The sequence below is a fragment of the Rhinolophus sinicus genome, chromosome 17 (assembly GCF_057876585.1).
Source record: "Rhinolophus sinicus isolate RSI-liver-muscle chromosome 17, RSI-T2T, whole genome shotgun sequence".
In the NCBI taxonomy this organism is placed as follows: domain Eukaryota; kingdom Metazoa; phylum Chordata; class Mammalia; order Chiroptera; family Rhinolophidae; genus Rhinolophus; species Rhinolophus sinicus.
The window spans coordinates 201,482,727-201,499,403 of record NC_142517.1 but is presented as its reverse complement, the minus strand read 5'-3'; the positions used below and the strand labels follow the sequence as shown (position 1 = coordinate 201,499,403).

At 43.6% G+C, this 16,677-nt stretch overlaps 1 protein-coding gene across 1 annotated transcript; it reads left to right on the top strand.

The window, feature by feature from the left end:
• Positions 1 to 5,726: 5,726 nt before the first annotated feature.
• FAM124B (family with sequence similarity 124 member B) lies at positions 5,727 to 15,218 on the top strand. Its single transcript, XM_019753676.3, has 2 exons — positions 5,727 to 6,717; positions 11,803 to 15,218. Exons 1-2 carry the CDS (start codon positions 5,986 to 5,988, stop codon positions 12,445 to 12,447), a joined length of 1,377 nt encoding a protein of 458 aa, XP_019609235.3. The 5' UTR covers positions 5,727 to 5,985; the 3' UTR covers positions 12,448 to 15,218.
• Positions 15,219 to 16,677: the final 1,459 nt, after the last annotated feature.

Below are 16,677 nucleotides of genomic sequence, written 5' to 3'. Positions count from 1 at the left end.
AAGAAAAGAATCTGCTCCTATGCCCTATAATCCCATCTCCCAGAGGTGTCTACTATGGACACATTAGTAACACAAGCGTGGGTTATGTCCCGCCAGACTTTTTCTCTGTTTACCAATCATTCATACACACACATATGCACATACATAGCTCTTATAGAAAACCAGATTCACATGCTACACATGCTTTTGTTTTGTCTAACAGTATACAGGAACTCGCTTTCTAGGTTGATCCATAACCAGTCTCCCTCACTAAAACGATTATGAAATATTTCCGGAAAGTCTAAATACAATACAATGAGCATCCATGTATCCCCTCATCCTGCTTATTAAATAAAGGTAATGAGTACACTGATTGATCACACTCCCCCCGAGCTGAGGTAACCACTCTCTTGAACTAGGTGTTTCTCATTCCCATGCATTTCTTCATGCTTTGACTCCCTAGGTCTATATCCATAACCATTGGAGAGGCCGCATATTTCCAAATTTTATATAAATGGTATAATTTATATAATTTTCTATAAATGGCTTTTGCAGCAACTTTTTTTCACTCTATGTTTGAATGAGATTCAGGGTCAGGCTCGTTCATTTCCCTTAATGTTGTGTATTCAACAGTTCATTATCCATTCTTCTAATGATGTGCCTTTAGGTGGTTCCCTCTCCCCTCCTGTGTTTTTGCTTGTCTGTTTGTTTGCTATTTTGATAATGCAGGTCTAAAACATTCTTGAATCTGCCTGCTTTTGTGTGTATGTGAGAGAATTTCTCCAGAGATTATATCTGGGGAGGGAAATGCTGAAGTGTGGGGCATGTATATCTAACCTTACTGGAGAGTGTCAATCGACTTCTCTAAAGTCCTTTGTTTTTACAGCTGCACAGTATTCCATTAAAATCATGTACATTCATTTATTTATCCATTTCTCACTGCATTTGCTGGATAGTTTGGGGAGGTTAAAATGATATTACATATAAAATCTTTCATGTTGAGATGATTACGCGACTAGAGCCCTTGAGAGCTTGGAAGCCCCTCTGGGGTACGTTAGCTTATTTGATCCCTGGAGAGTGTCAGGTCAATTATTACCACTGGTACATTTTATCATCAGTGGAGATGATGAAACTAATCCCGAGGAATTAGGAATCTCAGATCCTCGCTGGGTGAGCAGCTGAGCTCGGTGGAGCGGCCCAGGTCTCTGGCTCCCAGCTTGCCCCACTCTACTTCTCTGCCTCCTTTCCCAGTGACTGAGTTGGTTCAGTGGAGAACTATAACTGCTCAGAGACTGGGGAACGATATCACAGCAGAACACTACAGCAAAGAACAGGAGGAAACACGCCCTTTTTGTTGCACCTGTGAAAACGCAGGGTATCAGCTCACAGGCTGCTCCTGGGCTGCATTGTCCCGGAAAAAAGGGGGAAACAGATGGCGATTTAATAGGAACCTGATGGCATTGTTTTGGGTTGGGCAGGGGGTATTCTTTGGGGGATTAGGAGAGAGGCTTTCAGCTAAGGGCCACAACCCTTGGAGGAGGAGTTTGCTGTGGCCACCTCCTCCCACCTCTGCCCTAGGAGGAGCCCAGAGAAGGTGGCCGTACATAGGCCTCCATTGTTTGCCTGCTGCGGTTCTGCCAGGAATCTCCTGAGAAGCCAGGAGCTATGACTTGAGGGTATAGACGTGTGTGTATTAGGAGAAGGGCTGGGATGGTGAAAGCTAAGGACAGGAATAGCACTGAGGCAGGAATGCCTAGGATGGGGAAACACGCGTTAACCAGAGGTGTCTAGGGCACGGCACATGAACAATGTGAATAATGTCCACTCCTCTTATCTTCCTTTTTCCTTTTTATGTACTGGCTGTGTGCCCTGAACTTGAATGGCTCTTACCTGAATAGCTAGAGCTGCTGTCCATTGTTTCTCTTAGGAGTGGTGGGAAAGTGTGGTTTAAAACTAGAATTCCAGGCTCTGCTATTCACCAGCTAGGTGATGTTGGGAAAATCTCTTAACCTGGGATTTTTTATCCCATAGGAGACATCAAGATTCCTTCTTCGCTACAGAGCTATTGAGCACCTACTCTGCAGGTACAGGGTTGTAGGCTGCTATCAGGGGTTGGAAAATAAGCATGACATGATCCTTTCCCAGGACCTTTTCTCCAGGTATTGCCTCAAGTTCTATAATGCCTAGCCCTTGGGGAACAAATGGGTATCAGACAAAGAATCACAGTCAAGGTTGTTTTGAGAACAAGGAAAACAGAGGCTTGAATGGCTCTGAGGTTCACTTGGTGCTTCTTTTGAGTTTGCTTCATTGAGTCACAAATGTTCTGAAACACTGAGTGAAGCTGTCTGCCCAGCCATTGCTATTTCCTGACATATCCTTGTAACCTAACCAGCAAACACCCACACAAGACTGGGATGACACAGTCGTTCTCCACTTCTTCCTGGATGCCATGTACGTGTTGAAGGTCCCTTAAACGGGGCACTCCACAGTCTGTCCTCTTACCTTTCCTATCCTCGCCATGTAGTCTCCACCTGAGTCATCACATGCATTCCCATGGTTATCTAAAGCCCAGGGCTGCCCCAGCCCATGTTGTCTGGTCTTCAGCTCTCCTTAAAGCTCTATGTTAAATGGCAACTGGATATCTCCAGTCTGATGTCCCACAGGCACTTACAGTCACTGTGTCCAAACGGCACCCCCCATCCTCACTCCCAACTGCCCTCTTTTTCCAGTATTTTCTAATGGGTGACTGACAGCCTCACCTACGCGCCTGTAAGTACCACCTTGGGAGGCCTCCTGGACCCATCACTGCAGCTTTCTGCCCATGTCCACCCAGCTGACAAGCCTGCTCATTGACTGACTTTCCCTATATCACTCCTGTTCATTTTCCTCAGAGCATTACTTCCTTTTTAGAGCCAACTCTTCTGTGGTTCTGTTCCCACTAGAAGAAAACCCCAACTCTTCAGGGTGACCTGCAAGGCCTGGCTACCCATCCAGCCTCTTACCACCTTCCCCTTCCTTGTGCCCACCCTCCAGCCATCTTGAGCTGCTTGCAGGTCTACCAGTGGGTCATAGGCCCTACACTCTTCTCCAGATGTGGCTTGTCCCTTTGGCTTCCTTGCCCTGCAGTCCCTCCCTCTGCAACAACCCAAGCTCCTCACCTGGCTGCCTCCTTCCTCTCACTTCTCAGAATTTCAAGTAACTTCTCTTCCTGGAGGCTTTCTTGGCCTCATCGAGGCCCGTGGTTCCTCGTAGGGGTGTGCATGCCATCCTGCAATGATCTTTATCATAGTTCTGATGACATCATTTAAGGAGCTCCTCTAAAGAGGACATGGTGAGTGCCTATTCTCAGCCCCTCACACAGTGCCTGGCTCTCCACATGTGGGACACATAAACACATTTGATAAAGTAAAGAGAGAAAGACACTCTTTCTCAAAGTTATCTTGGGGTAGTGGTAGGACCTCAGGGTTTTAATGTAAGCCAGTGTGTTTCTGAGACTTGCAGTAGGGACAAATCCCTGTGGACGTCCATGGGTTCCAACATACCTTCACAACTAGCTGACTTCTTGGATTTCCTTGTACCACCTGTCATCAGTCCTTCCATGTTGCCATGAGCAGTTGACTGACCGGCTACCATGCGGGAGCTGGTGACTGACAGATACTGGGGCATCACTGCCAAGTTTAAGAAAAATAAGTTGGAGAATCAAGTGTCAGCTCTCAAAGTGCCAGGAGTCAAAGCTGATGACTTCCTCTCGTATTCACGTCTGTGCCTTGAACAGAAGCAGCTTTGCAAAAATAAAGAACACCTTGGAATCTGAGGCCCAGGGGAGAGTCTGGCCACGGTGGGTGGAGGGGGTGAGGAATGGAGGCATTTACTGTGAGGGTCAATATTTCAGGTTGTCCTTAGAGAAATAGTTGCAGTCCATCTGTCAGAAGGAGACTGGTAGTACCCCATCTCCCCTGTGGCCCCTGCTTTTTCGCACTTTGTTTGCCATCAGATTAATGAAATCTTTTTAGTCCTGATAGGAATGACAACCTCATGAGGAAAAATGTATGTTTTCTCACTGGATGGAAGATTAAAACAATATCAAGAAGCAAAATCTTTTCCTATATAAGGGCTTAAGCACTTGCCTTGTACAAAATGTTGCGAGTTAATATCTTTGTCTCAGGGGTATAATTTTTCTCCTCGAATCTTCAGAGTTATTTCCAGAATTATACTGTTTTGAAAGCCATGTCAAAAGTTGAAAGTGCCCGAGTACAGTCAGCTCGGTGAGTGGAAGGATAGGGGAAAAAGAGGGCGTCACACTGAGGGATTGCCATTGCCTTCAAAAGCCAATGTGTAACATGAATTTAGATTTAAAAGAAAGAAAGAAAAAACTTTAGAACTATGATGCTTTAAAAAAGAACTAATGAGTTTTGGAAAGTTGAGGCAAAATGAATTTAACTACTGAATCACTGATGGTAATTAAAAAAAAACTCATCTGTTATAAACTGTATTTATATGTTTTTCTAATGCCAAACGTTTGGACTTAGGAAACTCAAATGATTAGAGGTTAGATTTAGAAAGGAAATCTGAGTAGGAATGATTCCTTTCCATAGATAACAATATTTGATGTTAAGTTTGATTATTATACTCTTAAAGGAATCTACATAAATACAATAAAAGGGTAAGTTATATTTTCATCACAAAAGTGCTGTTTAACTTATAAAAATTTAAGTTGCACTGTGCTCCATGATAAGCGTTCATAAATGGCTTATTTTAAGAATTACGTTTAGAGTGTGCTTGTCCATACACATCAGGAGCACAGATATCAGAATAGCAAATAATTTTCAAATGGATATTTAGTACACATTAGGGTGGGTGTTAAGTTTAGTGTTTGGATATTCTTACCGAAGATTGTTCATTTTAAGATTCAACAGCACACAGAGTCTCTGGGAAATACATGTTCTTTGGTGTCTGTTCCTTAGCTTTAGTAATAAAATCCAGGGCGGGATTTCTGAATCCCAGAGATGCATTTCCTCTCTGGTTCACAAGGGGACCTGTCACTTCCTGAGTTCAAATCATCCCTCAGCCAATTTTCAGCTGTGAGTATTTAGGCAAGTTACTTAACTTTTCTGTGCCTCAGTTTCTTCACCAGTAATTTAGGGATAATAGTCTCTTCTTCATAGGTTTGCTGAAAGATTAAATCAATTTATGTATAAAGTTTTAGGACAGTTTATGACGGGTGCCTAGTAGATACTCAATAGATAGGAACAATGATTATTATTGATGTTGGAGAGCTCTCACTCTTTCTAAGGAATTAGCATGAATAAACAGAGACTAAGTTTCTCAACATCTTTTTAGTACATACACTCCAGACTTTGCAGTAGAGGAATAACTTTCAGGGAACAGTCCAAATTATTCAGATCCAATGCCCTTACATCAATTGTTCAAAAACAAAATAAAAAGACAAAAGGGGAAAAAATCCTGGCAAGGGGACAAGGTTTGAGAATTGTTTTAAAGCCGTCATTGTATTCAGGTGGCCTGACAAGCTACTGTAAACACTGTAAGGAGGAAATCAGAACCCATTGTGGATCCATAAAATGGATGTCTTTTCAACTAAACAGATTGCTATCAGCCTCACAGAGCCGACTCATGTTCCTTTCTGCAGGGTCATTTCCTTGACTAAATGTCTGTAAGAACCTCCCACTCGGTGTTGTTCAGGATTACAGGTTTTTAGGTCAAACAGGAAGCCTGGGGAGCGCCTGAAAAAGGCAAACACACTCAGTCACATTAGCAGCCGCCGGATGACATCAACCCCACGGCTGCTGTGAGTCGCGGAGGCTTTTGCCTGCGTTTGTTGGTGGGACCACCAGCAAAGCGACCCGGAGCACAGGTTGGCTTTGCTCTGACGTAGCTGGAAGTTTCTTGGGGGGCTGCAGGTCGGCGTGAGAACCGTCCGCTCCTTCATTCACTGCAGAAGCTTGCACAGGGGGCCTCCACGCTTTGTCAACCTCGGGCAGCTCCGACATGGACGAGACACAAGAGCCTTTGGCCATGACTGTCCATCTCCTTGCCAACTCTGGGCATGGCTCACTTCTGCAGCAGACTCTGGACCAGCTCCTGGACTGCATTTGCCCAGGCGTGCGACTCTTTCTGGTGTCAGAGCGGGTCAGTCCAGTGAAATACTATGACAAGGGCCACCCCAAGCGGTCCCGGTTCCCGGGGATGTCTGTGCTGCTCTTCCTGCACGAAAGCCTCGGCGAGGAGCGGCTGTTTCGCGTTCTGGACTCCCTCCAGCATTGGCCGTGGCAGTGCTACCCTGCCCCCAGTGCTCAGGGAAGCCCGTGTCCCTACATCCTTGCCAATCAGGAGTTCTACAGTCTGGACCACCAGATGCCCGTCTGGGGTGTGCGGCAGGTGCACTGTGGCTCCGAGGTGCTGCGCGTGACGCTCTACTGCAGTTTCGATAACTACGAGGACGCCATCCGTCTCTACGAGATGATCCTGCAGAGAGAGGCCACCCTGCAGAAGAGTGACTTCTGTTTCTTTGTGCTCTATGCCTCCGAGAGCTTCGCCCTGCAGCTTTCCCTGAAGCAGCTGCCCCTCGGGACGTCCGTGGACCCGAAAGAGTCTTCAGTGCTGCAGTTCAAGGTTCAAGAGATCGGCCAGTTAGTGCCTCTCCTGCCCCACCCGTGTGTCCCCATCAGCCGCACCCGGTGGCAAACGCAGGACTATGATGGCAACAAGATCCTGCTTCAGGTATTACTGTCTAGCCTCTGGGGTCTTGGAGACGCGCAGGGAACGGTGCAAGTTTACATCTGAGATGGGCCTGAGAGATGATTTACTGTAGTGGTTCTCCATCTCAGTGACACATCAGAATCGCTGGGAGCTTTATAAAATTCTCAGGCCAGAAAGATGGGAATCTCTGGGGGTGCCAAGGCCTGGGCATTAAAAAAAACAAACAAACACAAACAAACAAAAAACTCCTTGGATGATTCTGATATGTAGCAGGTAGTGGGGTTGAGAGTCACTGATCTAATAAGGTGGGCAGACAGCTGCTAATGACCCATGTGTTGATTGATTGCTTGTTTTCAGGAAATAAGTTTGTCTCTTCAGAAAAGGTGTATATTCCAGAAGCTAGTTAGGCATAAGAAGCACTTGTTTCTTTTCGTTTTATCAACAGACATTTAGCTAAGTTCGTCTTTATGTTCTTTATTAGCCATTAAAAAAAATCATCTCTCATGAAGTATGTAAGTAATTGACTTTCTTCTTCTGTAGCATTTCTTGAGGGCTCCTTTCTCATTTCAGAGTCTCCCGGCTATAGTCACTTGGACTCTATTCCTCTCTCTTTGTTCCTCTCCTCATTTCCTTTGCAATTCTCCATCCTGGCCCCCAACCTATCCCACACAGCCAGGCACACACACACACACACACACACACACACACACACACACACACGTGCGCACTCTCCAATTCCCACACTCTCATTCTCACTCAGTACTTTGGTTTATGCTGCCCTGAAAGAACACTTGTAGGTATTGCTCAGAAAGCTGCTGCTATAAAATAGCAGGTTAATATCAGTGGTTTTGGTTAATTAGTTAAAATAAGTACCTTTCAAAAGATCACTTAATTGGAAGAGACTTGTTTCAACTCTTAAGTAAGCAAGTCTGGCGCTGTTTGGGGGCTTCTTATTATCTACATAATTTGTTTCTATGCAATCTTTTTCCTCAATGTGGGAAATCCTTTTTTGCTCTCTCTTGGAATCGCATTTAGTAAGAAACGATATTATTTTCCCTTCATGAGATCAGTCTGCCCCTTGACAGCTTAATCATTTTTCAATGATGTATATGTTCTTGTTTCTCAAGTGTTTAGAGTCAATTGAGTGACAAATGATCTTCCTAGTGACAAATGATTTTCCCGTGCATCAAGACACTTGCTAATGTTCCCTGAAACTTGAAGAAATCTAGCTCTCAATTTGTAACAGTTTACAAATATTTCTTAGAAAGATGGACTCTAAATGATCATAATTCCTACAAATGCATTTCAGTTTACTTTCTGGCGTATTCTCCCTCAAGGGATTTATCTCAATCACTCAGCATTATGTTTCTTCTAACATTTTTTTTATTCCAACTGCACACAACTGCATTCTTACATTAATAACGTTGTGCTCACTTTTGCCATATCCTCTAAGGAGCTTAGACTTCTCTTCAAAAAGGAAAAGTTCACGTTTCTTTTTTCTTAACAAGATTGCAGAAATGGCCAGCCATAGGATGAAAATCACTTTTAATTTTCTTGGCAAGACTTTCTACCTACCTAATGTCAAATTATCAGGAACCTAATTTATAGGTTCTATGTTTCTATGTGCAAAAATTTGTATATTTTTTATGGATTAAGCTTTATTTATTTATTCACCCAACAGATTCTAGTGATTGTTTACCTTGTGTTAGGCACTGTGCCAGGTGCTGGAGATACAGTAATGAAGACGTACACAAATCCCTTTCTTCCAGATGGCAAAGTCTGTAGAAAGATCTGGAGAAGTAAGCCGGCAAGTGCGCACCAGTGTGGTAACTACCGTAAAGTACAGGCTGCGAGGAGAGCTAACGATAACGTTAATTATGATGATAACAACTCATTTAGCACATCCATGTCCCAGGCACTATTATCACTTAATTTTTTCAACAACCCTATGAAACTGGTACTTATTATTATCTCCTTTTATAAATGAGGAAACTGAGGCACGAGAAGATGAGGTAACTCGTCTAAAGTCCCACAACTAATAAACGGCAGAGCCAATATTTAGGGACGTCTAACTCAGATGAAATGATGTGTAAGCTTGGAGTTGACACTGAGGAGGAGTTTTTAGGAGAAAGGGTTAGAGGGGACATGTCCTAGAGAGAGGGAAAAACTTGTACAGACACTGGCATTAGGAAAGAACAAAGGGTGTCCAACAAACTGAAAGAAGTTCAATTTCAGCAAGTGGAGCTTGAAAGGGAGGAAGTGGTAAATTGCCAGGCTGGACTAAAAAGGGGCAGACTGTGAAGGGTGCGGTGAGCCCTACTAACAGGCTTAGGTTTTATCTTAAGAAGAGTAGAAGCCATAGAAGCAGGAAAGTGACATGATCAAGACTCCGTTCAAACTCCTCTGCTAGGGGAGTGGAGAATGGATGAGAAGGAGGTAAGAACATGCACGAGGAATCCCTTCAGACAGCTGTTGCAATCATTCAGACGAGAGATGATGACAGGCTGCCCTCGGGTTAATGGCAGTGGGCCTGGGAGACAGGAAGACCTCAGCGATCTTTGGCCCTTGGGTATAGAGAAGGGCAGATGACGTTCTTGCTTGGGCAACATGGGACTACTGATGCCGTCTTCTGAGGCAAGGAAAAGAGTAAGTGGAACAGATTTAGTGTGAGGAGGGAGATGAGTTCAATTTTGGACATGTTGAGTTGAAGGAGCTGGGCCTGCAAGACAGTTGGACAGGTAGGTATGAAGCGTAAGGGAAAGATCTGAGCTGTAGTTACACTTTTGGGAGCCTTTGTCATTTAGATAATAAATGAAGTCATAGGTGTCAATGAGATTTCCCTGGGAGAGAGTGGAGAGGAAGAAGAGGAGAGGCCCAGGTGAGCAGTGAAGGACGATGAACTGTAATGAAATAACAAGGAAGAGGCTCCTCCAGTGGAAACTGAGAAAAGCTGGATGGACAAGAAGGAGAAAGAAGGAGAAAACCCAGAACACGTTAACATAGAAGCTTAAGGAGAAGAAGACTTCAGATGTAAGAGAGAAAGGTCAGCCTTGTAAAATTCTGCCGGAGCTCAAGTAAAAATTAAGGACAAAGAAGCTGCTTGTAGGTGACCTTGTCAAGAGCAATTTCAGTGGAAAGGTGGGAAGGAAGGTCAGAGAAACGAGGGAAGGTTAGTGGGTAGGACAAATAAGGGAAGATTAGTGTGGACAAATTTTATAAAGAGGTTTGTTTGACTGTAAAGGAGAGGACAGAGAACGCTGGAGGGGGAGAGAGGATTGAAGGAATGTGTTTTTAAAGATAGACTGAAGTATGTTTCATTGCTTTTGGGAAGGAGTCGGCAGATTGAAAAAGGGGAGAGGAGAGGAGAAGAAAAAAGAAGGGAGAAAAAGAGAGGGGAGGAGAGGCAAGAAGAGGAGAGAAGAGCAGAGGGGAGAGGTTGAAGAAACAAGATATAAAGTGGGAGAGAAAATGAATAACTGACAGGGTGAGGTCCCCAGCAAGGCAGAAGGCAATGGAATTCACAGCACAGATAGAGGCTGGTCGCTTTTATTGTGGAGACGATGGGAAGTTGCAGGTAAGATGGGCGGTAGGAAACAGAGTTGCTGACTAATAATGGTGTTTGTTTTCTCTGTACTTTAGATGGTGAGACCAGCTGATGAGAAAGCACGGGTGGAGGAGGGAGGTGGTGCCACTGAAGTTCGAGGACAGTTTAGAAGGTTTGAAACAACCTTGTGGTGAACAGAGAGAGGCCACTAAGGAAACATGAGGACTGGCAGGTGGCCCCGGCAAAGCTGGAGACCACGCCTTCAGGGTGGTGCCAATCTGAGCAGTTGCTTTTCTTCATCAGCCTGGGCACAAGTTCAGAAAATGGGAGCAGGTGCGTGGATCCAGGTTTGGGATTCTAGGAAGGCTATGACTGAGAGGGAGCAGAGTAGGAGAGATGGAGGGACTGGAGTATAAAGAAATGGTTGAAGTAATGGTTTTCAAACTCAAATGGACTGTGGAAGGCAGGGAAGATAGAAGGAGGCTGAAGAGAGAAAGTAGGGAAGGACATGTTTGTTGGTGTTGAAGAGAAGATGTGACGGGAGAATTGAATGCTGGAGCTGAGAGTGCTAGGCTTAAATTGAATCTTCCAGAGGTGGAGCATTGTAAGGGGACAAGGCCCAGTGGAGGGGCCATGGGACGGGTGAGCAGAGTTGAGTGGAGGGAGGCACTGGGGTGGCTCAGCCAGGCCCGCTGACTCAGGCTGTGCCCAGACAGGCACTTCCTGGCTGCCCTGAGAAGTCTCGGTGCTGATTGTGGCTTCAGGACCCGTTTTGTTCTGATCTGAGATTGATTTAGGAGGTGAGGGGAATTTACTCAGGCTTCCTTTTCTGTTCATCATTGTTAGAAAAGTAAATAAAAGCCCCAAGAATCAAACTTACGGATTTCTCCATTTTCACTTCTGGAAAATGAAAACATAATCAGAGAACTGAGTAGTTTTTCTTCAAATATCATGGACACATTTATTGTTTTGCTGTTGAAAATTAGGTCTTAGAAGTGATCGTTTTTTCAATGTTCTATACAGTTAAGTATAACCAATGAGAAAATGAACCCTACGCATAAGCCATCAGCACCCAATGCTGGTGAGACTGAAGGAGCAGGAACTCTCACTCATGCAAAAAAGGGCAGCCACTTTGGAAACCAGCTTGTCACTTTTGTGCAAAAGTAAACATACTCCTCCTGTAAGATCCAGGAAGTGCTCTTGTTGGTATTTACTCAAATGAGTTTAAAAAAAATAAGGAAGTAATGGGTTTCCTCTGCTAGGTTGGGAACCCTAACTGATTTCTGAATTTGGAAATACCATGCCAGTTTCCATTTCCAGAAGGAAAGACTTCATTGGATCAAATAAAAAGGTAAACCGTAATGCCAGAGGATGCCCCAGGAGGCAAAGGTGGCTGCTCAGCCCTTTGAAAGCTTGCTTATTGCTTGTATTCCATTCAGACCAGTTCCTGAAAGTCGGCTATGGGCATGGCATGGCAGAGGGTGAATGGGACACAACCTGTTTATGGTACTTAGTTCATGGAAAACATCTGTTATGCGTATTGCTCTTTTCCTTTCTCACAGGTCCAATTGAATCCAGGACTTGGTGTTAGGAGTGGCGAGCTTTCCTTCCTGAATGGCACCTCAGGAGCTGACGTGCTTCCCCAGGGCTCTAGGCTTACCCCTGCCTCCACAAGGCGGACCCTGGAGCTGAGGAAGAGAAGAAGCGGGGGCAGGAGGCTCAAGGTGGGTTCTCCGGAATTCCCTGAGCCCAGTGGGAGCCCAGCACCAGACAGCTGTAGTGGCAACTCCTGGAAAAGCCCTGGTTGCTCATCGCAGGCCAGCAGCCCAGCCTCGAGCACCCAGCTGCCTCTGCCTTCTCCCCTTCTCAAATCCGGGGCCAGAATGAAGGTCCTCAGCCAGGGAAACAGCTTTGAGAAGCTGGAGGCAGAGACGAATGTTGACACAGGCTGCACCGTGGTCAACTCTGAACCCAGGCAATCTTTTCTGAGTGGATTTCCAAAGGGTCTGCAAACCAGACAGCCACTACCCTGCTCTCCAGCCTCCTCCTTAGGAGCAGCTGCCTCCAAAAACAGCAGGAGCTTGAAGGAAAGGGTCCATCCTTTGTCACTAGCTGGCCAAAGGGACCTTAGTGCAAGGAAGATAATCTCAAAATGTCCCCTTCATCTTCCAGTTCAGGATGAAGAGAAAGAAGAATTCTTTATATAGCACAAAACCAAGGTGGTTTTCTAAAACACAAGATCAGCTACAGTATTCTAGAAATGAAACACTGTTTCTTGTTCATCTGAGGGGGCCTGAATGCTAGCCATGCACAGATCTGTATTGGTTTTCTTTCAAGTGTTCAAAGTCTAACGGTGCTGTAAGTGGTTATTCACTTGTGGTCATGGTCATAAGGGAACACAGCCCACATGGAGGGAAAAACTCCCTGCCTCCTGTCCTTGGAGACACACTAACCCAGCTGGGAGTGTTGAGTGCAGCACCTATCAGAATCATCGCATTGTATGCAAATGAGTTGGATGTGCTATGCAGTCAATGTTAATTAGTGTATGTAATTTGCTTTTAATTTTTACTGGGATTGCATAGCTCATGCCCCTAGACAACATGGACTAGTTATTCTTTAGTGGGTTTCTTTTTTCTAATTTTTATTTTTTATGTGACCTCCTTTGGTAACTAGGCCTGTTCACTACATACCCTCTAGTGATTTTGCCTTTAAAGTTCTTTGCATCTGGAATGAGTTAATATGCAAAGTGTTTTGAAAATTGGAAATAATAATTTCTTTTTCCTGTTGAATAAGCAAAAACATTGGCAGCCAAAAAATCAGGTTAAAAAGGAAAGCTAGGCTCTAGGGTTTTCGTGCTCCTCTGTTTCTCACTTGTTTCTGCACTACTCCAATGGGGCCAGTGGTTCATTAACCAGAGCAGAATGTGACATGACCGGGTAATGCGAGATCTCCACTGAACATGGCAGGAAACTTGGATTGATTGGGTCACCCAAGACTCGGGCTCTTCTGGCCATGTTTGAATTCCTAAATTCCTTTGCAATACTCTGTAATTAATTAATTCATTCATCGATACAGTCATCCATTCAATAAATACTTAATTGAATAGGACACTGATATATGGTACACATATACATTCTGTGCCCATTAAATCCAAAGTGTTTGTGGTTTCACCAGTATGATAAATCCATTCTGTTAACTCTGACGGATATGTTGAAGTCCAAACTTATCCTTCTAGAAACTTTTCCCACAGTTGAGTCCCACACTTGCCAGATGCAGTAAGCACTCACAACCGGCAGGAAACTAGGCATACTCCGCGTTGCAATTATAATCGTAATGGACAAATTCTCAATTGACCATCTGCTGCAGTTTTTTGGTTGGGTCTCTACACACGTTGAAAAAAGTCTGAGGTCTGTGTATTTCAGTTAGTTGATAAGATTATTTGACTCTATGAACTTCCTTCTCCAGGACAAATGTTACATAAGACTACAAATGCTGATTTAACTGGACTTTCTGGAGACCTGGTTACTTAGTACACGCAAATGGGGAGAAGATGAATTTTATGCCCCAAGACTAGGCTGAATTTGGGGTGCTCTGCTCAGCTTACAATCGAAATGGGTTAGAGTTGCAAATGGACAAGTATAAAACTTTCAAATTGATTTTTTTGTTATTGTTGTTTTGGTCTTTACAACATCAACATATTCTCATTCTCATTTTCTGTCTCTCCCTCAGATTAAAGGTAGATCTTAGAAAGTGGAATGAAGAACTTAGTTCAGGTATGGTTTTCAATAATAACATTTAAAAAAATGGAAGTCTTTTTTAAGTTGAATTATTGAGCTGCCCTGTACATTCTGACATTTCTTTCCCACTTTTTATGAGGTTACTTAAATTTCTTTAACATAATACATGGGTAAGAATATAAGTGCATAGAAATCATGAAGAATATTGAGAAATGTGAATGAATACCTTGCAAAATTGACTTGTGAAGTAATGCACTCTTAAAATACCACCTACTCTATCTATCTCACCTACTCTATGATATCATCTACTCAACATTGGAATCCAATTTACAACATGATAGGATGGAAATACGAGTGGGGTAAGGTAGAAGAGGCCCAGATTTTGGTTTTAAGCTTTCAGATTTACTATTTATGTGACTTTGAATTGTCAGCCTCTTTGATCTTCTGTTGCTTATCTCCTGTAATAAAAGGTTGTCAAAAGAATCAAGATTATGCATATGAAAGCATTTGACTATTGCTAAGCATTATAAATATGCAAGATGGTATTACTACATGGCCCTTCAGACCCACATTTTAAAAATGTCATGGTAACAAAGAATTTTTTTGGAAACAAGTTTTGGTGAAACCAGTGATGCAATAAAAAATGCAGTGATATAATGATTACAAATAAAAGAAATCTTTCTAAGATTTTTACTAGGTGTGCCATGTCGTTTCATCTATCTAAGAGGAAAATTATGATAGAAAGAATTAAGTAGATTCAAAAGATCAAAAGAGATTGCATGAAAGGGGTTAACTATACACGAATTTAATCCAATTCATCAAATTAAACTCTTAACTATAATTATACTGTATTCCCTAAAATGTAAAATGTATCACTTTTTAAATCGGAGGGACTCCTGATGATCAGATTATTTTATTTTTCCTTATAAGTGTGTTAAAAACCAGTTGCATTGCAGTTGTTTGGTTATTTTTAACCTATAAATAGTATTTCACACTTTTTTGCAAGCATTATTTGGACATCGCTAAACATTAATAGATACGATAACATTTGGAAACTTGTGACCACATTTGTCTACTAGGGGGAGTAGAGCAAGAGATTTGGGGGTGCATACACCTTGATTTTGGAAGAAATGTGGACCCTCTGCTCTGACGGACTTTGTCTAGGGATCCTGGTCCTTCCCCCTCTCCTCCAACAATCTGCTCAGAGGTGCTGAAGGCTCTGAGAACAATGGCAGCAACGTGGGGAGGGGGAACCGCTTTCTTCCTTTCCAGAGGAATATGGAGAAAGGGGAATGGAAGCTCAAGAGACGAGAACAGAGCCACAGTACACGCCCCATTTTCTGTTGATTAGAACCGCCTAAATTTTATCTCCATGTGATAAAACTTGCTCAGAAATTCCTGAAATAGTACCGTCTTTCTTGTATCTTCTCTAAACCCTCCTCATGCATGTGTTTTTCTCCCTTCTCCTTCCTTTTTCCCTTCTCTCTCTCTCTCTCTCTCTCTCTCTCTCTCTCTCTCTCTCTCTCTCTCGTGTGTGTGTGTGTGTGTGTGTGTGTGTGTGTGTGTGTGTGAATTTGATTGTCTCTTCATCCTTCCCTCTGTCTTAAAACACTTTGTCTTTGCAGCATCTACCAGGATTCCTCAGGGGGCTGATACATAGCAGCAACTTCTGAACAGGCCCCTTGGCTAAGCTTTGAGAAAATGAAGAAGAGATCCTTCTCGGAGGAAATTCTCCCCAGTTTCCTATTTATCCTCAAGATTCTGCTGTGGGACTACTAAACCTACATCACTTAGAAATATGTTTGTCTCTCCCCTCACATTGTCTCCTTTCGTAACTACTAAACTTTTCTCTGAGGTCTGAGATGGTTCTGGAACATTTCTCACAATTAGCAATTTGAAAAAATGGCTGTAGTATGTGATAACAAAACAAAAGGTACTATGACCCCAGAGAGCACATAAATAATAGGGTTGATTTATTAAGACTTGATCCTGTTAAACTTTCTTTTCAAATACGTCACTTAAAAAGTCTAGTTATTCCAGGGAACCTATCTGGGCTACCAAAGATACCAGAAGGTCTCTGGTTAGCATGAGAAGAAATGTATTGTTTTCACAAATTTCATTTGGACCATGTCTGCTCCGGACGGACAGCCCCTCGTTTCATTGGCACTTCCTCCATTTCTCAGGTGTGTACTTTTCCTCGGTTGCCGCAGACCTACCACAGCTCGCAGCAGCGCCCTCCTCATCTCGTCCGTCCTCTTTAGTGTATGAGCATCACTGTACATTCCCTTCATTGTCTGTGCTGTTGTGCTTTCTCTGAAACTCACTCCCAAGGTTTGGCCTCCTCCATCCATTCCACAAGCATGTCCTGTGCACCAGAGCCCAGCGAGGTGTATGTCAAGTACCACTCACTTCCTCCCTTTCCAGGAGCTTGTCCAGGCTCTCAGTGCCTTCAGCAAAGTAGGTTTTATCTCCAAGACACAGCCACCCTGGAGGGTCACAGCAGAAACCATGCTGTTGCTCTCATCACAAGGGTGTTTGAATTCCCACAGGCACAGACTATGGTTGATTCAAGTTAACATCCTTTATAAGTCATGGTCCTTCTTGTATCCTTCTCCCGGGAGAGCATTTGCATCTCAGAATTTTCTCTTGCTTAGCTCGATGGTCTAAGTCACAAAACGAAGTGTGACTGAGTTTTAGCAG

Excerpts from the sequence above, each read along its gene's own strand:
- FAM124B (XM_019753676.3), top strand. The coding sequence starts at position 5,986 with ATGGACGAGACACAAGAGCCTTTGGCCATGACTGTCCATCTCCTTGCC. Across the intron at positions 6,718-11,802 it reads GCAACAAGATCCTGCTTCAG|GTCCAATTGAATCCAGGACT; the intron begins GTATTACTGTCT and ends CCTTTCTCACAG.